Source organism: Pelophylax lessonae (genome assembly GCF_965119305.1).
Source record: "Pelophylax lessonae genome assembly, chromosome: 3".
Taxonomy (NCBI): domain Eukaryota; kingdom Metazoa; phylum Chordata; class Amphibia; order Anura; family Ranidae; genus Pelophylax; species Pelophylax lessonae.
The window spans coordinates 536,187,057-536,214,556 of record NC_138770.1 but is presented as its reverse complement, the minus strand read 5'-3'; the positions used below and the strand labels follow the sequence as shown (position 1 = coordinate 536,214,556).

At 43.2% G+C, this 27,500-nt stretch overlaps 1 protein-coding gene across 1 annotated transcript in view; it reads left to right on the top strand.

Annotated features, from left to right (window-relative positions):
• The window catches only part of NOX3 (NADPH oxidase 3), a gene marked incomplete at both ends in the record, with an annotated part of 71,489 nt that overhangs the window by 38,841 nt on the left and 5,148 nt on the right, over positions 1–27,500 (top strand). Inside the window, 4 exons of the mRNA XM_082252329.1 lie at positions 2,838–2,930; positions 8,700–8,953; positions 16,177–16,339; positions 18,473–18,619. Coding sequence (XP_082108455.1) covers positions 2,838–2,930; positions 8,700–8,953; positions 16,177–16,339; positions 18,473–18,619 — 657 coding nt within the window. The remainder of the gene's footprint in view (positions 1–2,837; positions 2,931–8,699; positions 8,954–16,176; positions 16,340–18,472; positions 18,620–27,500) is intronic.

Sequence of the window (27,500 nt, the reverse complement as noted above, 5' to 3'; positions counted from 1 at the left end):
GCATGAAATCTCCTTGTAGCCAACATAACTTCCGGGAGGCTGGTGTCTGAGCCTCTGATGACGCTTCCAGGGTGAAGCGAAATGCATTAGGTGACGGGACATCCGGTGACATCAAATCCTGGATTAGAACGCCAATGCAAACTATGGCCATTGCGGTATATTTTTCATACTTTCAACAAGAATACATTTTGTGAGTACGCATGTTATATTGTTAAAAGCTTTTTAAATTAAAAATGGTATTATTCCATGATCTTTTAATCTTCCTCCTACGGGAGATACAAGGAACAGCTGAGAAACCATCTAACAGAAACCCCTAGGATTCTTACTACAGGTGATATTCTTTATGGGAGTCGGTGAGTGAGGGCACAAGAGGAAGGGGAGCACGGCACCTTCTCCATTGCCATTACATGTTATTACACGGATTGCACTTTTAAACATACCTTGGCACAGAAGATTTCAGCGGGGATCAACAGATTGATCCCCGCTGAGCAAAATGGAGTCCGCCAGGTGGAACGCCCATGTGAAAGAACCCTTTTTTTTTTTTCTTCCGCTTGACTCAAAGTGAACACAATTTCCCCTTACCTCAGTGAACATTACCTTTGTCTAGCTAACAGCATCAACGCCTTTAATATTAATAATAATCAATCCCATTGTCTTCATTAAAATGGTGCGTAAAACAATTATAATTTCTGACTAAAGAGAACCATACTGTATTTGGAAATTGTAAATAGAGCCTTTATATCTATTATCAGATACAGTATAATATATATTATAGGAGTTGGAATACTTCTCCTCCTAAATGCTGCTCCTCTTTCCCAGTCCTGGGAAATATCATATTTGTTTGTGGAAAGATTAAAGGGGTTTTGGAAAAAAAAAAACATAAAAAATAAAATAAAATATCTATGTGGCTAAGTAGAGTGACTGAACATCAGATTCATCTATCCCTCTAGTAATTTCTTGTATTTTTCCCAGAAATTGATAGAGATATAATTATACTTCCTATTTTTACCTCAGAAAAAAATTCTACATGTGGCTAAAAATGAAGTATTCTGCGTATTACGGATGTGCGGTGTCAAATGTCAAATTATTTTCGTTCTGGGCTATCAAAGCGGTATTAAACCCAAGGCCATAAATATATTATATTGCAGCTTACTAATCATTTGATGTGGTGGCTGCATTATTTTTCCTTACTTTGTTTTTCCCCTGGTGATCTGGCCAGTAACACACTTCTTGTATTAGTAAGAGACAACTCTGGAGGAATGAGCACAGAAGGCACAGCAGGCAGCAGCATTATCATTTTGGGGGGAAGGCTAGTGTTAAATGAATTAGCAGATTTAGAATCACTAACAAATTATAGCCAAACTCCAATTTACACTTTATAATCAGTTACAGCAAACTGTTTTTTTTTTCCTTTTAAGATAAAGGTTTTTTTTCTATAAATAAATAAATACATAAATAAATAAAAGCTGATCATTTTAATCACCCCTACCAGTTTTAATCGGTTTGTCTCATCCGTGTAAACTGATATATTCTGCTGGAGAGCTTGAGCTTGTAAAAAACAACAGACTTGCCGGCCAGATCACCAGATGAAAATAGAAGAAAGAAAGCCTAAACAAGGAAACATAAACAGCCATCACATCTAAGTGTCGGTTCACATATGTGTGGCTGCGGAGATCGCATGTAATTCGGAGCGCACTGCTCCTTCATTACATGCGATCTGATATGCGGTGCGAATTTCAGCCATACACTTTGTAAGGCTGAATTCCCACTGCATCCGCACCAAAGACGCACAGGAGGCATTTTTTCGGCCGCATCAGGATCGGATCGCACAGTGGTTCACACTTGTGCGATCCGATTCTGTGCGAACTGGCAGATCGCACTGCGATATGCGATCAAACTGGGGGTGTGGTTAACATTTAATTGACACCCCCTGCTCATCGCATATGGCAGTGTGAACTGCCAGAGGTGCGGATGCGATGCGGGAACACGCTGTATATTCGCAGCGTTCCCGCATCGCACAAGTGTGAACCGAGCCTAAGAGTTGGTAAGCTGCAATATAATAAACACTTACTTTTAGGTTTAATAATACTTTAAGATAATTTGGGAAGGGTGGTTTTGTAAATGATGCAAAGTTTTTTTGAAGATTGACTTCAGGCAAACAGCTAAAAACCATGATAAGGGAGTTGTTTCACCTGCCAAAGAATTGGTATTTCTGTCCATGCAGTATTGAGATTTACACAGCTCTGTCACATAGCACAGGCATGTCTGGTAGTGTAGAAAATCAGATTTTTTTCTGTTGCAGTTAGGTAATAGGTTTTTCCCCACCCCCAGCATGGTGACTGGGCAATTAGAACTCAGCTCTCTGGCATTTTTCTAATTCCTCCTATCAGCATGTTCCCTGTTAGCACATAAGCACTGACGCACAGCTTATTGGCTCCTTGTGCTGCTTCTCCTTCTCCCATTTGGATCTCTGCTGTATAGTAGAGTGCAAGAAGCTGATACCAGGTCAAATTCAGGTACTTACATTTGAATTTATAAAATACATTTAGCGGTGTATTAATGAGTACAGAGCTGCAATCATTTAGACAAATATGTGTTATAAAACGTATCATTTAATTGACTTTTTAATTAGGAAATGTGTTATTATAAGAATTTTAGTAGTGGGATTATGCTGTAGGATTCATACATTTTAAATGCAAAAACAATAAGACAAAATAAAATAAACTCCAGCACCTACCTACTTCTTTATTCTCAACTTGCCTAACCTCTTTTTAGTAATATGGATTGCAAAGTCTGCCAGCTGAATATGTATAACAAACTGCTTTTCTTCTTAACAGACTTGGAAATGGGTCATTTGTCCTTTAGCTCTATATGCGTGTGAGAGGCTCATACGTTTTTGGAGGTCCAGACAAGATGTTATAATCACAAAGGTAACTAAGTAACCATGTAAGCTAAAAGGTAACAGTAAACAAGTGATTTATCCACTTTCATGACAGTAAGGCTCGGTTCACACTGGGGGGGCTTTAAAGTACAGCGCAACTTCAGCGCGACTTGAAAAAGAGTTCTTTAATATAAGTCAATGCATGTGTCCAAGTAGTGGAGAAACCTTTTTCTAAGTCGGAGCGACTTGAGGGACTCCGATTATAACGGTTTCATTGCACTGAATGTAGTGCGACTTGTCAGGCGACTAAGTCGCCTGACAAATCGCCTCAGTGTAAACCGAGCCTAAGAGATGTCATCTCTCAGTATTTATGAATTTTTGAAACAAGTAACATTGATCATCAAGATATAGGATGAAAGTAACGATATACCCTCTCCCGCAACACAGCGCTTGCTAAGAAAATTGCTTTAAATTAAACACGTGCCAAAAAGACACAGGTGCTTAAAAAACAAAACCAATGGTGTTGGGTGCAATGCTACCCTATAAATAACCCCTATAACCCCCTGAAGACATAAACATTCCATTTTCTGAAGACGTCACACCCTGTGACGAAACGCATCAATTTGGAACGCACGTCAATCACGTGGTTGCGAGGCGGAAGTAGTGGGTGGAACGCACGCTGGTTGCTTGCGTAGCGTTCCTCTGCCCATACCCTCAGGACTTTCCTTGCCAGAGTCCATGGGTTTGCTTTCGCACTCTGACCGAGTGCTATTTTTAGAGGTTCAGGACATATACCTTTATTGCCTGTACTGAAGTTTTTAAATAAAGCATTTCCTTACGGAATTCACTATGGGGATGTTGTCTTCCTTTTACATCCACATCTAAATCCACCGATCTGTCTGGGACACGATAGGAAGGAGCAGAAGGAGGACGTATCCAGGTGCCACTGATACATTGGTCATGGAGACCACCTGAACCTATGTGATCCCACTGCCGTAAGGTGATCCTAGCTTCCACTCCCTGCATTATACAGTGTTCAGCATTTTTTCTGGGACCAACGCCACTCCTTTTCTCTACTTTATAACTCAGATATTTTAAAATTTCATGCTATTGGACTTTTATATAACGAATTGTATTGTTAATTTTTTTTCACTTTTTTGGACGTGGCCATTTGTTATTGCACTTTCATTAATTGGCCCCTAGTGGTGTGTTATATTTATAATTATATTTATTTATTTATTATATTTATTTATGTATATACATTAATAGTGATGGACGCACATCGGGCGGGGCAGTTCGCGAACACGATCCGCAAACTTTCTCAAATGTTCACGAACCGCAAGTTTGCGGCGGACCCCGTTCACTTTAATGGCAAGCGAACATTAAAAACCTCCAGGTCATATTTGCAGCCACAAAATACTTACTAGCTGTGCACACATAGTCCCACAACATGGACACTGACATACCAGAAGTATTGCTATTGGAAAAGATGCCATAAAATGTTTTTTTTTTTTTAAGCCAAAAAATGTATTTATTTTTTTCTAAATCAGCCAGAACTGACAGCAGCCAGTAAATATATGTCAAATACATATAGGGTCCATTCACAGGTCTGTAAAATGGGTCCGCATCCGTTCCACAATTTTGCAGAACATTTACAGACCAGTCTGAAAAATTAGGCATTCACAGGATAAAGAAGTAAGTGTCGGCCAGTACAGGCCCCAAAAATTAGCCCACAGGCGTTCACCTGACAGCAAAGAACTTTGTATTCTGTGGCTGGAGGTACATTAGGCATTCACAGGATACAGAAATAAGTGTCGGCCAGTACAGGCCCCAAAAATTAGCCCACAGGCATTGTATTCTGTGGCTGGAGGTTGCAGTGTGGAGCAGGGACAGACTGTATAGTTGCACAAGTCGCTAGCTAATAGGTCCACAAAAGTCTTTTGTCAGTGTAGGGAGAGGTTGCTGTGTGGAGCTGGGACAGACTGTAGCAATTAGGCATTCAACGGACATAAAAGGCCTTTTATGCCACTGTATTTACCTAAGACAGGGACCATGAATTGTTATGGGTGGTGTAGGATATTTGTGGCCTGTCATGAGGAATTTGAATCAAACATGGTCTACTGGTCACATGTGTTGAATTCCTCCGAGATCCATGCCTCATTCATTTTTAGAAATGTGAGATAGTCAACACTGTTGTGAGCTAGGTGAGTGAGCTTATTGGTCACAACCCCCCCCCCCCCCCCCCGCTGCACTGAGCGTCCTTTCGGACAGGACACTGGATGAGGGGCAAGCCAACAGTTCCATTGCAAATTGTGCAAGCTCTGGCCAGAGGTCAAGCCTGCCCACCCAGTAGTCCAGGGGTTCATCACTTCTCAGAGCGTCAACATCGGCCGTTAACCCGATGTAGTCGGACACCTGTCGGTCTATGCATTCCCTGATGCTGGAGCCTTTGCAGTCAACGCATAAGTCGCGGTAAGCCCAATACTCACCTAGGGACAATCTGCTGGACGGATGGAAAATAGGGTTTCCATCCGTCCAGATTTGACGGATCGGATTGGATGTCAGCGGACACGTCTCCGCTGACATCCGATGCCCCATAGACATGCATGGGGGACTGTTCAGATCCGCCAAAAAAAATGGACAGTGTAAAAGGGGCCTAAGAAGGCACCTGGACTCCCATCACCGAGCCCAGTGGGAGTAACGCCGTCAGAACCCACAAAGCCACACTCCAGGCTCTCACCGTCCAGCCTCTTCTCCTTCTCCTCTCTCCTCACAATTGTCCTCCACTCCACCTTCCATCATGCCGTCCTCCTTCCGTGGCCCAAATGTTCGAGCGTAAAAAAAATGACGATGCCGCATAACCCTCTTGCCCAACGGTTGACCACTGGCTTGTCGGAACTGATAGCCCGCCAACTACTGCCATATAAAGTGGTGGACTCGGAGGCCTTTCGAAAATTTCTGGCCATTAGAACACCACTATGGAAGGTCCCAGGAAGGAAATATTTCTCGCAGAAGAGCATCCCAGAGCTATATGGCCATGTTCAGCGGCAAGTGAATGTATCTCTGGCACACAGTGTCGGTGCCAAGATACATCTGACCACAGACACGTGGTCTAGTAAACACAGGCAGGGAAGGTATATAGCTGTTACTGCCTACTGGGTGAACCTTCTGACGGCCGTCAAGCATGTAACCCGTGGCACCCGTGTAGATTTGGTTTTACAGCCACGGATTGCATGCAGGTCCGTGTACTATTGTTTGGTGTGCAGTATATTATAAATGTATTACACCCCTATATACTGCACACCAAACAATAGTACACCTATACCAGTCCTTTAAAGGACTTTTGTGGACCTATTACCGAGCGATTTGTGTCACTCCAGTTCACACTGATGCGATGCGGGATCACTGCGAATATATCTGCGTGTTCCCGCATCGCATCCGCAGCACAGGCAGTTCACACTGCCATATGCGATATGCTGGGGGTGTCAATTCAAAGTTAATGACACCCCCAGCTCAGATCGCATATTGCAGTGCGATCTGACAGTTCGCAGAGAATCGTATCGTACTGGTGTGAACCACCATGCGATCCGATTCTGCTGCAGACCAAAAAAAGGGTCCTGTGCGTGTTCACTGCGATTGCGGTGCAAATTCAGCCATACACTTAGTGCCATTTCACACTGATGCGATCACAGAGATTGCATGTAATTCGGAGCACACTGCTCCTAAAATTACAGTTGATGTCTGTGCAGTGCCAATTCAGCCATACAGTTTGTATGGCTGAATTTGCACCGTAATTGCAGTGAACACGCACAAGACCCTTTTTTTGGTCCGCAGCAGAATCGGATCGCATGGTGGTTCATGCGATAAGTCCAAAAAAAAAAAAAAGGGACTGGCAAAAGGTCAGGGCAATTGGAAAACAAACATAGTCAGTCCTTGTCAATCCCTGACCTCTCTGGCCAGGAAGGAAGTCGATTGAGCACATTCAGCTTCAATAGAGTGCAGAGGCGATATTAGGTGGTCTATTAAACCAATGATATCTCCACAAAAAGAACCTGTCATCTGCACTATGCTATCACATAGGCCAGTTAAGTAAAAAAATAAGAAAGAAAGAAATAATAATAATAATAAAACACCCCAAAAACCTTTTAAAAGCTCCTATGTACACACATGCAAATGTGTACATTGGGTATTTTGGGGGTTTTAGGCAATCATCAGGCCTAAAATGTGCATTTCAACAAGCTGTGCTAAAGGTGCAAAAATGTTAAAGGACTTTTTGTAGACAGGAAAGACATGCCCAGAGCTAGAAGGAAATGATAAGCATAGGGCATACATGACAGGGTGGAAGTAAAACCTTGCAGTAGGGGGTTAAATTAGTTGTTGGGATATGAGAGGTCCGATCTGTCTGCCACAATGTCGCAGTCCCGCTAAAAATCGCTGATCACCGCCATTACTAATAAAAACAAAACAAAGAAAAAAAAAAGTCCAAAAATCTATCTCGTGATCTAAACGCTATAACTTTTTGCGCAAACCAATTCAAATACTTTTTTTGAGATTTTTTTTTTTACCAAAAATATGTAGCAGAATACAAATTGGCCTAAACTGATAAAAAAATTAGATTTTTAAAATTTTCTTTATTGGGAATGTTTTATAGCAGAATGTAAAAAATATTGAGTTTTTTTCAAAATTGTCTTTTATTTTTTTTGTTTATAGTGCAAAATCTAAAAACCGCACAGGTGATCAAATACCACCAAAAGAAAGCTCTATTTGTGGGAAAAAAAGAACATCAATTGTATTTGGGTACAGCCTCGCACGACTGCGCAATTTTTTGTTAAAGTAACGCAGTGCCGAATCGCAAAAAATGGCCTGGTCATCAAGGGGGTAAAACCTTCCGGGGCTGAAGTGGTTAATGGTACCACAATCTTCAAAGCTGTGGGAGATGGTATCATCGAGGATCTGCAACCATTCTTTGATGTGGATTGATTTGACTGTTTTATGTTTTTTCTGTTATTTATGGTTTTGTGTAATAAAAGGCCGAACCGGCCATTTAATCCCAATGCTGAGTTAGTGTTGTCATTTTAAAGGTAAAGGGGGTGGTGTTGGATACTGATCCAAGTAATATGGTTTAACAGGTGGGATCTTAACTACCCTAGTCATGTCTAGACTTCTGTACTGTAGGTATGGTGTCTGAATTAACATAGTTGCCAACATTTGAAAAAAAATTCCAGGGACACTTTGCAGCACAGCTATCAATTACTTACCACACCCACTTCAATGAAGCTCCGCCCACTCCACATAATTAATCCCTGCCTACTTATCATCAGATTATAGGGTCTACTCAATAAAGAGAGAATTACAGGAAATTGAAAAGGGAATTTTAAACTGGAGGCCAAAGTAGCAGAGTTGGAATAATTCTCCCATTCAGACTACTTCTGCCTAAAGTTTAAAATTCTCATCACAATTCCCTACAATTCTAAAGTGTCAAATGTGCTCAGGAGTGACCATACAAAAAATGTAATATGTAAATATAAATAAAGTGCAAAGTGTAAATAAGTACATTGCCGGGACAATGTAAATTACCCGGGACAGACTCCTATTTGCCGGGACTGTCCCTGCAAAAACGGGACAGTTGGCAAGGATGAATTAAGTGCATGCAAGCCATATGTTTGCCTGAAACAAGGGTAGTAATGTAGCGCCTGTAAATATTATACCAATGTTGTAAGAACTAAGTCTATATAGTAATGAACACATCTTTAAAGTTGAGTATAGAATATTGGTGATTTATATATGAGGCTGATATCTTCTGCAATCTATCTCTTAGGTTGTCACGCATCCTTCTGGAGTTTTGGAGATTCAAATGAAGAAACGAGGTTTTACTATGCAGCCAGGGCAATATATTTTTCTTCAGTGTCCTTCTATATCACCCCTAGAGTGGCATCCATTTACACTAACGTCAGCTCCCGAAGAGCCATTTTTCAGTGTACATGTGAGATCTGTTGGAGACTGGACCCAGAACCTTATCACGGAGTGCGTAGCGAACGCAAATATCCATCAGAATATTTGGCAGCCTCCTAGGTTTGTTACTTACTTTCCCATAATTTAGAATCTGGTTACACAGTATATGTATACTTATATGAATTCTTATACTTTTTTGCTCTCCCTAACTTTTTTTATAGTAGCTGGATAAGTTTTATTTTTCCTTTTCAATTCCAAACACAAAACAAAATATAAATTGCATACTAGTTCATTATGAAATACTTACCTTAGAACAAAGCCCTTCCAGCTGCGCCCGCTCACAGCTGAGATGGCCGACATGTTCCCCTGTCTTCCTTCTAGATTTGCACCCTTGGGCCGTCTGATTGGCCGGAGCCGTGAATCACTTCCGCGCATGTGTGCGTGAGCCGCTGTTCACGGCACATGGCTCTGAAGGAATGGCACGGGCAGCAGTTCCTTCAGAGAGCATGCGCCAGTGATATTACTGGCTACATGCAAAGTCAATATCTCCTAAAGGGTGCACGTTTAGGAGATATTTACAGTACCTATAGGTAAGCCTTATCATAGACTTACCTATAGGTAAAAGTTACAGTGGGAAATTTACTTCCTCTTTAATCAGACACTCATAGAAGTCACAAGACTGCTCTAACTGCTGATGAGAAAAGGTATTTAGCAGTTTATATTTACTAAAAAAAATTGCATTTCCATGTTCTGTGTACTGTGGGAGACCAGATATAGTGAATGCAGGGTCCTGGGTTTAGTAACACTTTAACAGTGGGTCTTTAGTCAGTCATTTAGCCTTGAGAAGGGAGGGGGAGGGAAAGGGAAGAGCAGGGGTGTGCCTTGCCATTCTAGGCTATGGGGCTGTGTGTTTCAATTGATGCACACAGTATAGGCAGACACAGCGCAAGTTCCTGCATGCAAAAGTGGCTCCATTGGACAGAAAGAAGCCATCCTGAAACAGGAGACTTTGGACAGTGGTCATGGCACCAGATTAAAATGAAACCTAGGTAAGTATAAAAAGATGAAGAAGCTGTATACTTAGTAAATTATTAAATCCGCTTCTGAAATTGTAAAAAAAAAAAAAAAACGAGGATATAATATTAGTTTGATTAGAGCATATGCATTCTTCAAAAATAATATGTTAAAAATCCACTCTTCTTTAACCACTTAAGCCCCGGAAGATTTTACCCTCTTCCTGACCAGGCCCTATTTTGCGATTCGGCACTGCGTGACTTTAACGGACAATTGCGCGGTCGTGCGACGCTGTACCTAAACAAATTTGACATCCTTTTTTTCCCACAAACAGAGCTTTCTTTTGGTGGTATTTGATCACCTGTGCGATTTTTTGATCATGCACTATAAACAAAAAAAAAACGACAATTTTGCAAAAATAACAATATTTTTTAACATTTTTGGCCAATTTGTTTTCTGCTACATATGTTTGGTAAAAAAACCACAATAAGCGTATTTTTAATGGTTTGCGCATAAGTTATTGCGTTTACTAACTAAGTGAAATATTTTAGTCATTTTTGTTGTTTTTTTTTTAACGAGTAATGGCGGCGATTTGCGATTTTTTTTGCGGGACTGCGACATTGCAGTGGACAGATCGGACCCTTGACTGACATTTTTGACACTTTTGGGGGTACCAGTGACATTACTACAGTAATCAGTGCTATACATATGCACTGTTACTGTAAAAATGACACTGGCAGGGAAGGGGTTAACTTTATTTGGGAAGGAGGGGTTAAGTGTGTCCCTAGGGGCGTGTTTCTAACTGTGCAGGGATGTGGCTTTACATGTAACAGCAGAGATCTACGGTCCTACATAGCAGGACCGTTAGATCTCTGCTGTTACACAAGGAAGAATGAAAGGCGGCTTTGTTTACATTAGCCGCCTGCCTTTCTCCCTTCACAGCGGACGATCGCGAGTGACCGGCGGACATCGGGTCCGCCGGTCACTCGCGCGGAGGTGTCCATGAACAAGCGGGGGCGGGAGCGTGCCTCCGGCGGCGCGCGCTTGCCCCCTATTGGCTAACAGGCTAGTGACTTACCGGTACGTCACTTTGCCTGGCCGGGGCTGACCGCCGCAGTATATGTACTTGCGGCTGTCGGCAACCGGTTAACATCTAAAAGAAGAGGACATATAGCAGACAGAGATCTGCAAATTATTTATTCATGGACACCTTTGCCTCTGTTATTGACTTGTATTTTTTGGGTACTGTGGACTACACAAGTGTATAGAAATGTACAAAGGATACATCTATTGGCCTTGTGACATGGATCTGAGCAATATAAGCTTTTCCCAAGAGGTGAAATATGAACAAGACATGAAAGTTTTAATCTGGACAAAGTAAGAAAACAAAGTATTAGAAATCGACTGATTATCGGCAAAGCCGATATATTGAGGGCCGATGTGCAAGTTCCCCGATATATCGGAATCGCCCACCAAGGTCACCCATATTGCTGATATTTCCGTTAAGTGCTGTAATGGAGTGATGCCTGCAGCTAGAGGCATCATCCCTGATACCGGCGTCCATAGCCGATGGTCGGTTGTCTTGTGATGACAACCGATGCGGCTGAAAAGCCGCTCGGCTGTCATTACAAGGAGCGGGAGGGGATGCCCCCCCTTCCCACCGACTTCTGCGGCTCGCCCGGGTCTCCCGTCCCACCGGGCGGCTCTGATCGGGTCTCTATGCAAAAACCCGGAAGTGATGTCATGACATCACCTCTGGGTACTGGCGCCAGATTAAAAAAAATGACAGCATTCAAAATAGCCAAACTTGACGTTTTGGATGCTTTTAAGTGCAGAGGAGGGGTTTGGGGTCTTTTAGACCCTCCAGATCCCTCCACAAGAGTACCTGTCAAGAAAAAAATATATATATATTTTTTTAGATGTACAAAAATATCGGCGCATATCGGCCGATACCGATATGTATTGGACAAAATATCGGTATCGGCAACGAAAAACCGATATCGGCCGATCACTACTTTAAATCAGTGATAATGTTTATAAATGCCAACATTTGTAGATGATGGCATAGTATGACAGTTCTCTCTGTTTGATGAATCAAGCAGCATATCACCTGAAATGACACTTGACGATGAACTAAAGACAACACATATTTTTAAATTTTTGCATAGAGTAAGGGAGGGTTATAACCCCTGTCAGTTTTTTTTGCCATCTGTGTCCCATAGGGGAGATCTCTCTTCACTTTCTGTCCTAAAGCCAAAACAGGAAGTGAGGGAATTCCAGGGTGTCACCAGGGCCATCATAAACAGTTGTGTCCACTGGAAGATTTATTCTCTATTCCTGTTCCGCTGATAACCCAAAATGTGGGATTTTCTTTTACTTTCAGAAAAAAGAGAGAGGGTGAATCCCTCTAATGGGGACAAAGACAGCAGCAAAAACCTGAAAGGTGTTTTAATCCCACTCCACTCCTTTCAGAACTTAGGCCCCTTTCACACGGGGCAGATCCGCTTGGCAGATTCTGCTATCTCAGCGGGGGATCGCTCCGTTGATCCCCTCTGAGCAAGCAGATGACAGGTCAGTTTCCGCTCACTGTGCAGAGACAAACCTGTCAGAGCCCTGCTCTCCTCTATGGGAAGATCGGATAAAAACATACAGCATGTCTGTTTCCATCCGATCCCATCCGATCCGACCCTCTGGATGGATGGCGAACGTATCACCATCCATCTGTTTTAAGCGGATCTTGTCGGATTGGGTGACAGACGGGTGTCATAATGAATTCTGTCTTTTCGATTTCTTCAATTTGCTGCATTACTGTTCCATGTCCATGATTAAGAAGTATTGAAACCAGACTAACTAATGTTTTGAGCAATGGTAGCTTCCAGTTTTCGATTGGCTGGTTTACTTTAGTGCAAAATGAGCCCCTTTCTATATCTCAACCTAGAAAGCAAGGGTAGCAGAATCTGTAATAAGAAACAGAAAACCCAAGAGAGCAGAGAAAAAAATGAGACACTGAAGCAGAAAACTTCCAGCATAACTAGAAGCCTAGTGCAAGAAACCATAAAAATCCTCCATGACCCCCGACTGCCCCCCCCCTCCATGGTGGTGGAACGCCAGGACACAGTCTCAGGTATGACCTTTGCTACCCTGGTAGTTCCACCACTGGTGTAAGTGTTTTTTATTTATTATTATTATTTGATTTTTATTATTTTAATTATTATTATTATTATTATTTTTTTTTTACTATTTCATTTATTTATTTATTCTTTTTTTCACAATTTTATTTTCATTTTTTACAATTTTTTAAGAGCCCCTTTGGAGGGATTTGGTGAAATACTAGGGGTCTAAATAGATCTCTGAGATTTCCCCTTTGAGACAGAGAAATAAGATTAACAACACAGCCCTCAGTCTCCTTCTCTGCAGCCTCAGCTGTACAGAATGAATGGGCAGAAATAGCTCTGTACAGAGCTTCCTATATATTCACTGACTAAAGCATAGTAAACGCAATTTACTATGCCCCAGTTATGAATGAACATTGTCAGTGATTGGTATGGATCACTGACTCTATTCATTAAGACAAGGAAAGGGCCAGTAAATTACACATTTACTGTTCCCCTACCTGCTCTCCATGCTGACAGATCCCCTGCAGCAGCCAGTGGAAGAGGGGAGGGGGGGACCCGGCAGTGCTGCAAGGAATGAGGGGGGACCGGGGGAGTACACAGGAGCCCGATCACAGCAGGAGATGGATAGTAGGGGTGGAGGGGTGGCATGTAGAGCAACCATTCCCCTTAATTTCCCTCCTGCAGCCACTGGAAGGCTGCAGGAAGAAAATTGAGGGGATCAGTTCCTCTATATGCCCCCCCATCGCCCCACCCATCCAGGTGTACAGGGGTCCACATGAGCCCCCTGGAGCATGGGGCCAGGTCACAATTGTAACCCCTACGACCCTTGTACATACACCCCTGCTTCTAGGACAGTGACTGATGGAGTCCAGAGGGGGCCTATGCAGTAAAATGTGTACATGCTGTGCGTTTATAGTGCGTTGTATTACAAAAATGGGTCATGTTAATTTTTTTGGCTATTGAGGTGCATTGGCAGCATGGTAGCCCAATGCAAATGAATGGGCTGCCTTAACGCAAGATAAGTCAACGTGCAAAATACTAACATGCTTGTGGTAACACACCGCAATGGATGCAAACGTCTAAAGCAGGAATCTCCAAACTACGGCTATCCAGCTGTTGTGGAGCCACATGTCCCATGAGGCATTGTAAAACTCTGACATTCACAGTCATGACTAGGCATGATGGGAATTGTAGTTCCGGAAGGGCCATAGTTTGGAGACCCCTGGTCTAAAGGAACCCTTAAACCTAGTCAGATTTTTCAAGGAAGATCAATAATACTGCAGGTATAAATGAGATTATCTAGCTCAGGAATGGGCAAACTATGGCCCGCGGGCCGTATAAGGCCCGGCGGACCTTTTAATCCGGCCCGCGGAGTGCGCAGTGTTCCCCAACCCCCGGGCCGCGGACCAGTACCGTGTATCGGCAGTGGCGGCCGGAGCGCACAGAGCAGTGCGCCATGAGCCCACCCATTGTGTGACAATAGCGATCCTCCTGGCCAATCAGAAAGCGTGTCCTCCCGCTTCCTGATTGGCCGAAAGGCAAAACCCATGCCATTGGCCGAGGAGGAGGCGGGAGGACTGAGGAGACGCCGGGGGACTAAAGAGAAGCGCTGCCTGAGGTAAGTGAGTGCACTGGTCTCGCGGGGGGGGGGGGGGCTGGCATATCTGCATTGAAAGGGGGCACAGTGGCATATCTGCATTGAATGGGGGCACAGTGGCATATCTGCATTGAAAGGGGGCACAGTGGCATATCTGCATTGAAAGGGGGCACAGTGGCATATCTGCATCGAAAGGGGGCACAGTGGCATATCTGCATTGAAAGGGGGCACGCTGGCATATCTGCATTGAAAGGGGGCACAGTGGCATATCTGCATTGAAAGGGGGCATGCTGGAATATCTGCATTGAAAGGGGCACGCTGGCATATCTGCATTGAAAGGGGGCACACTGGCATATCTGCATTGAAAGGGGGCACGAAGGCATATCTGCATTGAAAGGGGGCACGAAGGCATATCTGCATTGAAAGGGGGCACGCTGGCATATCTGCATTGAAAGAGGGCACGCTGGCATATCTGCATTGACCACACCGTCCATCTACTCTTGGTCCGGCCCCCGGTTCCAATATATGAACCCAATGTGGCCTTCGAGTCAAAAAGTTTGCCCACCCCTGATTAGCTCCGCCTGAAAAAGTTACATCACAGTACAGCTCAGTGAATTAACCTGGGTTCTTCAGGCTGCTGCTGATGACATCACATCGACAAAACGCTTAGAGCGTCATTACATCACTTCCCCTTCCGGCCTGTTGAACGCATATGCATTCCGGATACACTGTTCCGATCACCGCTTTCAATTTCTGTTTGTTTGTGAGTATCTTTTTTAACCTCTAATAAAGCAAACGTAATACAGACTTACACTATGAGATTCTCTTATCTTTATCCACCTGGGGATCTCTAAACCATACGGCACCCACGGTCCATATGGCCATGGTTAATATTATTGGGCATATGTACATCAGCCATACCTTGACCAGTGATTGATGCTCGATACCCCTGTAGAGGTTCCTCCTTTTGGTGAGTGAGGTCCTGGGAGAGAGGGGAGCATGAGTTCACTTACAGTCACCATTCTCTTTTAAAGATTGCCTTGGAATTGTTTTTTTTATGGACTTTTTTACCTTATTGTGGATTTGATTCAATTTGTTTATTTGATTTATATATTTATTCATCATTATTTATTTATTTTTGAACCACTAGTGGTATTTATACCTTTCTGCACTGTGTACATCTTTTGACTATCACGTAATATTGTACCTAGTCCCAATCCTGCCAGGTTTAAAGGTTTCTTGTCCCTAGGCAGCGCCACCCACCCCTCTTTTTGTGTTTCCATATCTGTATAACCCTTTCGGGTTATATTTGAGGTAGGCTGCAGCCTATAACATACAATAGCGTAGAATCCTTTTCTATAGATCACATGATCTAGCTCCACCTGAAAAAGTTACATCACAGTACAGCTCGGTGAACTAACCTGGGATCTTTAAATCTGTAATGTCCAGATCAGACTTGAGCTAGAGCAGATCCATTTGCTTATTTCTAGCCCATTAAATGTAGACAGACTGTTAGATATTCATTATTTTTTAGATATAAATTTTACATTTCATTTACTTTTGCAGTGTAAACCTTTATATTCACTAAATTGCACTGACCTTTTTTTTTATTACAGACTAGCTGTTGATGGACCCTATGGATCAGCAACAACGAATGTGTTTAACTTTAAAGTCAGTGTATGCATTGCAGCTGGGATTGGAGTGACACCATTTGCATCAGTGCTAAAATCAATTTGGTATGATTCCTGTGATCCAAACAAAGCAATGAAACTAGAAAAGGTATACAAAAACACTGACATTTTCAACCAAGCAACTGCTTTTTTTGAGTTTGGAGGGGGAGGGGAGCTACACACAGAAGGTTTTCTACCTTAATGCAGAGAATGCATTAAAGTGTTACTAAACCCACATAAATAAAATCAGTCTGTATATTCAGTAAAGCCTGCTTGTTATACTCACCTTGGGACCTTGTTAAACTTCTGCATTGTGTATAAAGGCTGTGTGATCCTGTCTCTCTGATCCTACTCTTCTTTAACTCACTCCAACCCATCTCATGATAGAACAGAGCCTTAGGAATCAGGCTGCACATGCTCAGTTTGGTGTGTATTGTTAGAGAGTTTTTCTTTTGTCTTGGGAGGGCACATGTGATCAGCACAGGGCCAATCAGCACCATCCAGACAGAGGGTCTGGGGAGAATGAAAAATTCTCCTACAAGCTTTACTAGGAACTTATAGAAGTCACAAGGCTCCTATATACTCCTGATAAGAAAATGTATTTAACAGTTTTTATTTACTAAAATAATTGCATTTCCATGTTTTGTGTACTGTGGGAGACCAGATATGGTGAATACAGGTTCTGGGTTTAGTAACACTTTAAGGTAAAAAAACCTTCTATCTTTAGAACCCACTTAACCTCCCTGGCGGTATGATTATTTCAGATTTTAGGTGCTGAAAGCGGTACCATTATTTTGCATGTAATTCTTAAGGATGAGCAGCCCAAACCAACTATTTACATATGTTTTTTTTTTTACTGTGCGTTCTTCTTTTAACATCTCGGGTATGATAAAGTTTTAAACACAAAATCATAAATTATAATATAATAAATAACTATAAGTAAGTGTATATATATATATTACATATATATATATACTGTATATATATATATATATATATATATATATATATATATATATATACAGTAAAACTGCAGGCAAGGGCACTGGGGGGCAAACTAAGGTCAATTTATTTTGTTTAGTAATGTAATCCAATAGGATTACAATATATCAGCGTGTTTGTGTGTTTTACTTTTTGAATTTGCCGCCAGTTCCACCCTCCTGCGACGCAACGTTCGCAGGGAAAGGAAGCCGGGGCACACAGCATCAGGTGGAAGATCCAGCCGCCGTACACTGCCGGAATACATCGTGGGATCCCGGGGACAAGGTAAGTAACCTCTTCCAGGATCCAGCGGTTTCTCTCTGGCAGTACCCCAAGTGTGGCTCGGGGTTACTGCTTATGGCACTGAAATTCCACCCCAAGCCACACTCGGGAATACCGCCAGGGAGGTTAAGGGAATAACCCTCCCCCCCCCCCCCAGCCCCCCTACACACACAGGTCACCAGAACTAGTAGGAAGATTTCTGCTCTATTACTGTTCTGGGGACAACCCAAAATTTGAGATTTTCTTTAACTTTCATTGATAAGGGTAAACAGGACAAAGAGAGAAGATGAATCTCCCTAATGGGGGCATAGACAAAACCTGACAGAAGTTCTAGGCTGCGCTGCAGTGTCAATGGGACACATAGGAAACAATTGCTACCTGTGTGTCCTAACAGTGACAGGTGCTTTACAGTGCAGTAAAACGCCTGTTACCGCAGTATGTGTTAATTCACCCTTAGTTATACTTTAAGGGTAACTGTTAAAAAAACAACTTATTTGTAAAAAGCCTTAATAAACCTTATGCAGGGGGTTCACACCATTATAGTGCAATGAAAAAAAGAACAGCAAGCTGCATTTTTTCACACCAGATACGTGCAGAAATATGCACAAACACATGTAAATGCATGCAAATGCACTTCAACGTATCGCAGCACAAATAAAAGCACAAAAAAACAAAGAAGTAAGGGACCTGAAAGGACAAATGAGGATGTAAAAATGCACATGAGCTGCATGTAAACACACATCAACTGCATGTAAATTTGCATTAAAATTCTTATCAAATACAAATGTGCATGAAAAACATGCTTTAGATGCGCAGATTCTGGTATGAATGGGCCCTGAGAGGGTGTATTATCTGGTTTTAAATTGTGTGTTGTTTTTGTATTGGTACAAATATAATATGTATATGTTCCCCTTTTTGGGTTTTTTTTACTTTATTTTCCAGGGATAACTGTGAATGATATTTATTCTTTAATTTGTAGGTGTATTTTTATTGGCTTTGCCGTGATACTCATGCTTTTGAATGGTTTGCTGACCTACTTCATTCTTTAGAGGAGCGAATGTCAGAACAAGGCAAATTACATTTCCTTAGTTATCATCTTTTTCTCACAGGCTGGGATGATAATCAGGTAAAACATTTGTGTCACTGTCTATTTCTTTTGTGAAAAAAAAAAAATGATTTAATAAATACACAAAATTGAATCAAAAACCACAAGAACAGAAAATGCATTTTTGTATTTTTCTTTTTTCGATGTATTGTAATGTTATTTGCCTTTATTGTGTATTCTGACTCCAGTTGTTGTAATAGTGACTTATGCCTTGCTGAGACCTATTCATGGCCTGTATAAGCAGATACAATCACCGCGGACAATCGATATCAGATAGCTGAACTCGCCAGACACCTTTTCTTTACATCCTCGTAGGTTTTATAGCAAGCAGTAGGTATAGCAGACAACAAAATGTGGCAGATGATTGAAGGAGGGTATCTGCAGGTCAAAACATGGTAATGCGAGCAGGTTGTATAAAGGCCTAGACAGATGTGGCCATCTCTATCCCACAAGCAGCATAAAGAAACAGGAACAGGAAATACATCCTTAATGGGAGGGGACAGGAAGGAACACAGAAAGGAAAGACAGAAGGGCAAGTGCAACAACCAAAACAGCCACAAGATGGCAGTATAAACCAATTATAATGACATTACCACAACTATGCATTATATTTTACATAATTGGTGTAACAGCACTCCCCGTCTGGTATTTTAAATACCACTATGTTAATCATAATGGTAGTTATGCAAACGCAAATAAACAATGGTGCAATTTGCAGTTGTCTTGAAGATCTGAAAGACAAAAGAAAAATATGCATATATATGCAACAACAATAACTAGATAGGGCATGAAGAGGTGTCAATCAAAGTCCAAAGCACATTCTTCTTGTGACAGAAACTAGATCCAACAAACCCCGGAAGGAAGTTCAGTCTTCAAAAGGCAAGAGTAGAACAAGTTCTGTAATGGGTCTGAGGTAAGTCTTTACAGTTCCTTGTCTGGCAACAGGGATAGGCACGGACAAAGGCTGTGGCGGACATTTTCCAAAGTACAGACCTTAGTGAAGGACACCAAGGTACATTTCAAATTAAAACCATCAAAAAATATTCTGTCTACTCTCTGGCCTAGTTCTACAATTACAAATAAGTTTAAAATAACATTTATATACAAACTGCTGGTGGTATACTGTTATAAACGGTTTAAAATATTTTCAAAATTCTTACCTTATATTTTTCTGTTGTATTGAGTCGCAGCAGCAGCAGCAGCATCAAAGTCCTTTGTAGACATGGATGAAGTAGGAATACACAAACATGCATCAACACGACAGTCCCCAGGTCCCCATAGATCCCCCTTCAGTGCAGGCTAGGGCAGGTCTCCTGTAGATCCCCCTTTAGTGCAGGCAAGGGCAGGTCCCCCAAAGATCCCCCTTTAGAGCAGGCAGGTCCCCATAGGTCCCGCAGGCAGGTCCCCCATAGATCCCCCTTTAGAGCAGGCCTGACCAGGGTGAGGGTCCCCTATATTTATACATCCCTTTTTAGAGCAGGTAAGGAAGGCAGGTCCCCCATAGATCCCCCTTTAGAGCAGGCCAGGGTGAGGGTGCCCCATAATTATACATCCCACTTTAGAGCAGGCAAGGGCAGGCAGGTCCCCCATAGATCCCCTTTTAGAGAAGACAAGGGCAGGCAGGTCCACCATCCCCCATAGATCCCCCTTTAGTGCAGGCAAGGGCAGGCAGGTCCCCCATAGATCCCCCTTTAGAGCAGGCCTAGGCCAGGGTGAGGGTCCCCCATATTTATACATCCCCCTTTAGAGCAGGCAAGGGACTCCCTTGCCTGCTCTTAAGGGGGATGTATAAATATGGGGGACCCTCACCCTGGCCTGCTCTAAAGGAGGATCTGTGGAGAACCTGGGATGCCTGACCTGCCTGCTCTAAAGGGGGATTTATAAATATGGGGGACCCTCACCCTGGCCTAGGCCTGCTCTAAAGGGGGATCTAGGGGGGGGGCTGGGATGGCTGACCTGCCTGCTCTAAAGGGGATTTATAAATATGGGGGACCCTCACCCTGGCCTAGGCCTGCTCTAAAGGGGGATCTAGGGGGACCCCCTAGATCCCCCTTTAGAGCAGGCCTTGGCCAGGGTGAGGGTCCCCCATATTTATAAATCCCCCTTTAGAGCAGGCAAGGGCAGGCAGGTCAGCCATCCCAGGTCCCCCATAGATGCCCCTTAGAGCAGGCCAAGCAGGGTTCCCTTCTCAGACCTCCAGTCCAGTGAGTCCACCACAACCTACCGTTACCGTCCTCCTTTTCTTCTCCCGGTCAGTCAGACAGTCCCTCCCTCCCCCAGCCAGCCCAGGGCCCAGAGTCAGTCACAGAGAGAGAGATCGCCGTGCACGCAGGTCTCTCTCCAGTCTCCACCACCACTCCACTTTGTGGACGGTGCCAAGAGGTAGAGCCAAGCGGGAGGCGGGAGCGGACACTCCGAGGGAGGCCTGAGGCTCCACCCCGAGCGTTCGCATCGCATCGGGGATTGATCTGAGATTCTTCTCGGCAGATGGGCAGAGTGAGACTTGCGGCGCGGTAGACACTGCAAGGACCGCTCATGGACACCAGTGTTTGTGTGCAGACACCTTGCCGACCCCTGTCTGGCAACCTTCACCTCTGCCTTACATACTGTACCATCATCGCTAGGCATGGTCCTTACAATGAGTCCCATGGGCCTTTCAATTGTTTTGGCTTGCTGGTCCTTGAGCAGAACAAGATCTACAACTTGCAGGTTAGGGTTCAGACATTGCCATTTTCTGCATTTTTGCAGAAGAGAAAGATACTCCATCTTCCAACGATCCCAGAAGCAGTGGGCAAGGTTTTGTACTCTCTTCCATTGCTCGCGGTAAAAGTTCCCCGCTGTAAAGTTTTCAGGTGGAACAGGAACAGACCCAAGCTTCTGGGTAAGAAGAGTAGCTGGAGTAAGGATGGTTGGGAACTCTGGATCTTTGTCAGGATCTAGAAGACTGAAGACCTCAGCTGAAGTTTCTTCTGTATGATCCAAGATAAATTTGCAAAGACACTTGCAGACATTAGTCTGGTTGCATGGTCTACAGATGGATCTCTCTGGACTCTGAATTAAACATGATGCCATTGTTCAGGTCTTGAGGATTTTCTGATTCCTTCTACACGGTTATTGACATAAACATAGAAGCGTTTTGTCCGATTGTATATGTAGCACTGCCCCATAGAGGGCTGCTGAGAATTACACTTTCTGGATTTCCCTGGGTTACCCTTAGCAACTGACAGCAGATAAACAACAATGAAAGTTCTTGGATCAGCCAATAATCAATCCAGGGGATATTGTTTTTGTGTTTTCATTCAGAACCTGGATAGGAGAAGGGATGAGTGGGATACTCCAACTATTAACTATTCACAGTCTTGAGGACAGCTAAATGTAGAATGCAGCAAGGCCGCTGCTTCACTCTGCCACTGAAGTGAAGATGCTTTAAATGTTCCTGCTTGAATATTCTCTTCAGGGTTCTAAATTGGCACCCTCTTTACTATCACTGCCTGTGTGCTGACACCTGTCCGCTGACTCTAGCCTCTGGAGTGGTCCCCTTCCTGGCAGACCCCTGGGCAAGTTCCTCTGTACTCACGGACACTGTTTTTCCAGAGTCATCGTTGCCTCTGGACTCCACCTGTCAGCCTCCACTGAACCTTTAGGTTCAGCCACACTTTCTGGTTCACCAGGCTGACTGCCTGTGACCACCTTCCACAGCTTCAGAAGAGGAGACAGCCATCATCCTCCTTCTGGGACTTGGCTTCCCACCCAAAGACCCCCTGCCACATGTGCCCTTGACTTTTATAGCATGTCCCAGGATGCACCACTTGTCTGTGCCAACCCACTGAGAAAGCTACAAAAGCCCGTGTGTCACTGGCTGGGTTTCCTCCACCGTCCAACAGGCCTCCCCATTGGACACAGTGGGGACACTCCCTCAGCCCAGGTGAATCACACATGGACACATGGATCAGGACTAACTAACAGATCCGGCTCCCTGTGAAGGCAGGGAGCACATAGATTTGCCTGCTGCTCTGCTGTTAAGCAGACAGAGCCAAAAACTATTCTGTCTATCTAGCACCTGACTAGGAGGGTGCTACATATATATAGCCCAAAACAACTTTGCTGTCTGTGTAGAATTTGATGTCGTCTATCTGAATGTCTAGCTCACGCAGAATAAAATCTGTAACTTCTACGGCTAGCACAGTCCCACAAAGTTCAAGCCTGGGAATTGTGTGTTCAGGCTTAGATGCTAACTTGGCTTTGCCAAACAGAAACCCTACATGGGTTTGATTGTGAGAGTCTCTTACCTGGAGGTAGGCTACAGCTGCTATGGCCTCAGTAAATACGTCTGGGAAGTTGTGAATCTCTTTTCACTGACTTGCAGCAAGGGAAGTTGAAGTGTAGCAGCGTGGTATGTCAATTCCATCCAACGCATGTAGAGATTGTTTCCAGAACTCCCACTTTGAATATTTATCCTTTGGTAGTGGAACATCCCAATCTTGAATAGTCTCTGATAGCTGTCTTAATAGGGATTTACCTTGTATGGTGATGGGAGTCACAAATCCCAGTGGATTGTATAGACTTTTCATCACTGACAGAACACCATGTTTGGTGAATGGCTTGTCTGCAGCGCTGACTTGAAAGCTGAAAGTGCCTTTTAAAAAGTTCCACTGTAAGCCCAGACTTTTCTGAACAGGAGGCATGTCCATTCCCAGATTTAAATCCTTAAATCCTGTGGCATGATCGCCAGGCTGAAAGGCTTTCATCACAGCAGCACTGTTTGAGGCAATCTTTTGGAGTCTGAGGTTGGCCTCAGAAAGCATACCTTGACCTTTGGAGCAGGTCTATGGCTTCTTCATCTGTGGGTAATAATTTGAGTCCATCGTCCATGTAGAAGTCTCTCTCAACAAAGTGTCGAGCATCTGCGCCATATTCCTTTATACAATCAAGAGCAGTCCTTTGTAGGCCATATGTGGCAATGGCAGGTGAGGGACTGTTTCCGAAGACACGTACTTTCATGCGGTATTCAATCACTTCATTGTTTATGTTGTTGTTACGGTGCAACAACACCGTTGTCAACCTTAGGAAGTTTCTATGGTCTTCTCTTACTATGAAGAAATGGAACATTTGTTCAATGTCAGCAGTTATGGCAACTGGCTCTCTTCTGAACCCTTATAAGTACTCCTACAAGGTTGTTGGTTAGGTTAGGACCAGTAAGGAGAACATCATTAAGGGATACGCCTTGATGCTTGGCACTGGAGTCAAACACTACCCTGATTTGCTTTGGTTTGTGTGGATGATACACTCCAAAGAAAGGCAGATACCAGCACTCATCATGTTCTAGAAGAGGTGGAGCTGGCTCAGCGTGATCATTGTCAAAGATCCTTTTCATAAAAGCAATGAAGTGGTCCTTCATTTCAGGCCTGTTCTTTAGTGTTCACTAGAGTGAGTTGAATCTGGATAAAGCTAGTCAACGATTGTTTGGAAGTCTAACTTTTGCAGCATGAAGAGGTAATGGTGCAACACAGCTGTTAGAATAATCCTTGAAGAATTAATTGTCCATTATTGTGATGAACTCTCTATCTTCACTTGACAAGGCTATTTTGTTGTCATCACATGTAGTACAGAACATTGAGCTACCTAAGTTGTCATCACAATGAATGGGAATATCATCAGATACCTGGATGATGTCAGGCGGCTTCTCCTTTACTTCATAATGATGAGGGCATTGTCTGAAGTGAGATGCCCCCCATTTATTAGAACATGAGTCTTAAAGGAGTTGATCTCAGATGGCATGCGCCAGCCTAGATCAAGTCCTTATGCATATGGGGCATTGTCAGATCCATTGCACTGCAGACGTACTTTATGTACTCTGAGAATGTCTCTTCCCAGTAAGACTAAGATTTCGGCATCCATGTCCATTGGAAGAATCTCGGTAACCAGGTGCCTTGAGTGATACACAGCTTCTGGAGTAGGAATCTCTTCCCTGTTGTCACACTCAACTAATGTTGGTAAGGGTATGCCCTTCTTCACCTTCATATGGGAAACCATGAACCCATCAGCTCTTCTGCCAGAGGTTTCTGCATGACCAGAACAAGTGTTGAGAGTATATGGTGTAGCATGTCCCTTTATGCCAAAAATCTCAAAGAATTTAGGTTTAACCAGGGATCTGTTGCTCTGCTCATCTATTATGGCATGCATCCTGGTAGCTTTCTCAGGTCAATCCTTTGGATATATTTTGACTAGACATACCTTGGCACAGCACTTGTGGCTTGATCCTTCTCCACAGACTTTGATACATGAAGATGAAACATTTGTTGTGGTTGGAGCATGGCTTTGTTGCTCCCCGTCATGATTTGAAGCAGGGTTCAATGTAGATGGCTGCTGTGGATTGTCTGGAAGTTTTGCAGGATGCATAGCTGTCACGAGTTTGTCACTACTGCAGTCTGTGCACTTGATGAGAGCTTTACAATCTTTAGTAAAATGGTCATAGGAATCACAGCACCTATAGCATATTCCAAGTTTCTGGAGAATCTCCCTGCGTTCTTGGACAGACTTTGCCCTAAGCCCACGACATTTCTTAAGAGGGTGAGGTTTGTTGTGAGTAGGGCACTGACGATTAGGATCTTTATCTCTATCACCTGTATCACTCTGATGAGCAGGAGAGGATACGGGAGGTGAGATGTCTGTCTTTTTAGTAGATACAGCTCTATTTAAGTCTCTATGTTTAGCTTTGTTATCATACCTTGATGATGATGATGATGATGAAGCAGGCAGGCTAGACTCACAAAAGCTAAAGCTGGAATTATTTCTCGTCCATGCTTGTTCACTGATGAATCTGCAAAAAAATGAGAATGGAGGAAAGGATACATTATAGTCTTTTTTATATATTGAGCCCTGTTATGCCCATTTCTCCTGCAGGTTGAATGCCAGTTTAGACACCACTGGATTCATGCCACGAGCAGTGTCCAGAAAGCTTAGCCCAGGTAGACAAGGATCTGCCTTTGCCAATCCTAACTCCATGAGGAGGTTGCTTAGTTCTTGAAGCTTTCGATGATCTTTACTACCAATATTTGGAAAGTTTTGCGGTCTCTTGAATAGAGCGTTTTCTAAGGCTTTAGGGCTACCATAGGGTTGTTCAAGTCTTGCCCATGCAGCAGCAAGACCTGCATCTGGGTAGTCAACATGTCCTGCTCTCAGTCTTTTAACAGGATCTGCAGATTCTGGCCCCAGGCACTTTATGAGCAAATCAAAATCCTCCTTGGCGGTAAGGTTGAGTTCAACTAATAGCAACTTTGAAGGTTGATCTCCAAGCCCTGTAGTTCTTTGGACAGTCATCGAACCTTGACAGGCTAATGGTAAGGAGCTCATGGCGAATCATATATCTGGCAAAGTCAGATAGGCCTGATCTCTCACTCTTTGTTGCCAAAGTAACTTGTGGGACCCCTCGGGCATGAAAGTTCTCTGGTGAATAAGGGTGAGGTTTACCAGGATAAAATTACATTGCAAGAGCATTTTTCTTAGTCTCTAAGGCTTCTGCGGGCTGTTGCTTGAACAGTGGCTTGTTGCTTGCAGTCACTTTGTTGTTGACAGGAGGTGATGTGGTTTTTTGCGTAGATGTACTTACTTTGTGGATTGAAGAAGCTCAGGCCTCTGCAGGTTGGAGGTCTCTGTGTTGGGAGTCTGAACAGTAATGTTAGTAGGCGGTACAGGAGATGATTCTGTATCATTGCAAACACTATGCCTTATGATATATTCACTGGTTCGTTCAATTGGATCTTCCATTTCTGCTGGAATAGAACAGTCTGAATTAGTTTGATCTCCCATTGCATGTTCAAGGACACTTAACCTTGCTAGGGCAGCTGCTTCCTCCCTATCCATTTGCAGAATCATTATTTGGGATTCCGTTTCAGCTTCCTTTCTTGCAAAAGTGTTTCGCACTTTACTTGCTTCCAGACTTTTATGGGCCTCTATTAGCTTATCGCTTAATGTTGAGCTTCTAGAGTGAGAAGATCTAGAAGAACGTGCTGTGAGCTTTGTAGATGAGGATTTATGAGATATGGTCTCCTGCAGTTGAGCAATGCGGAGTTCTGCCTTATCCTTAGCATCTTGCACTAAGAGATCTCTTTGTTGGTATAGTTCATCTGTCTTAGTCAGTTCTGCTAAAGAGCCTTCTATATTGGAGTCCTTTAAGAAAGCTGTGTATTTAGTATACAGCTGCTGGTAGTGTTGGTATGCTGTAGATAGGTGATCTATAGAGTCTATTAATTTAGCCGGTTGATCATTAAAGCGTGGCAAACCTGACATGCGGTATGTAGTTCTGTCCCACAGATCTGACAGATGGCTGGAGAACTCATCTCTAATGGTTTTGTAGTTTCCTCTAAGTTTCTGTGTTGGTATTTTTGTGCGTTTGGGTCTTACACTTTGCTCTACAATAGCTGCAGAATCTTCTCCCTGTACATCTGTGTGGTCAGAGGCATGATGTGTCTGTGTTGATTCAGTGATAAAAGAGTACTCAGAGCCTTGTGTAGACATTTTTCATGTTTTGCAAAAAATGGTTACTTTCTTTTTGTAAAGACGAACAGCAGTTTAGACAGGTGGGATAACACAGTCCAATGCAGAGAAACGGTTTTCAACATTCACAGATGACTTGCAGTAAGCTTGTACTACCATGTGCTTTCACAAGATGGCAGATGGCACTGAGCTTGATTGCAGATTAAAAATACACATCTACACAGCATGTTGTAGGAATTCTACGACATGTTTTGACTATTCTAGCTTCAATTATTGTAACAGTGACTTATCCCTTGCTGCGACCTATTCCTGGCCTGTATAAGCAGATACAATCACCGCAGACAATCATTATCAGATAGCTGATCTCACCAGACACTGTTTCTTTCCATCCACGTAGGTTTTATAG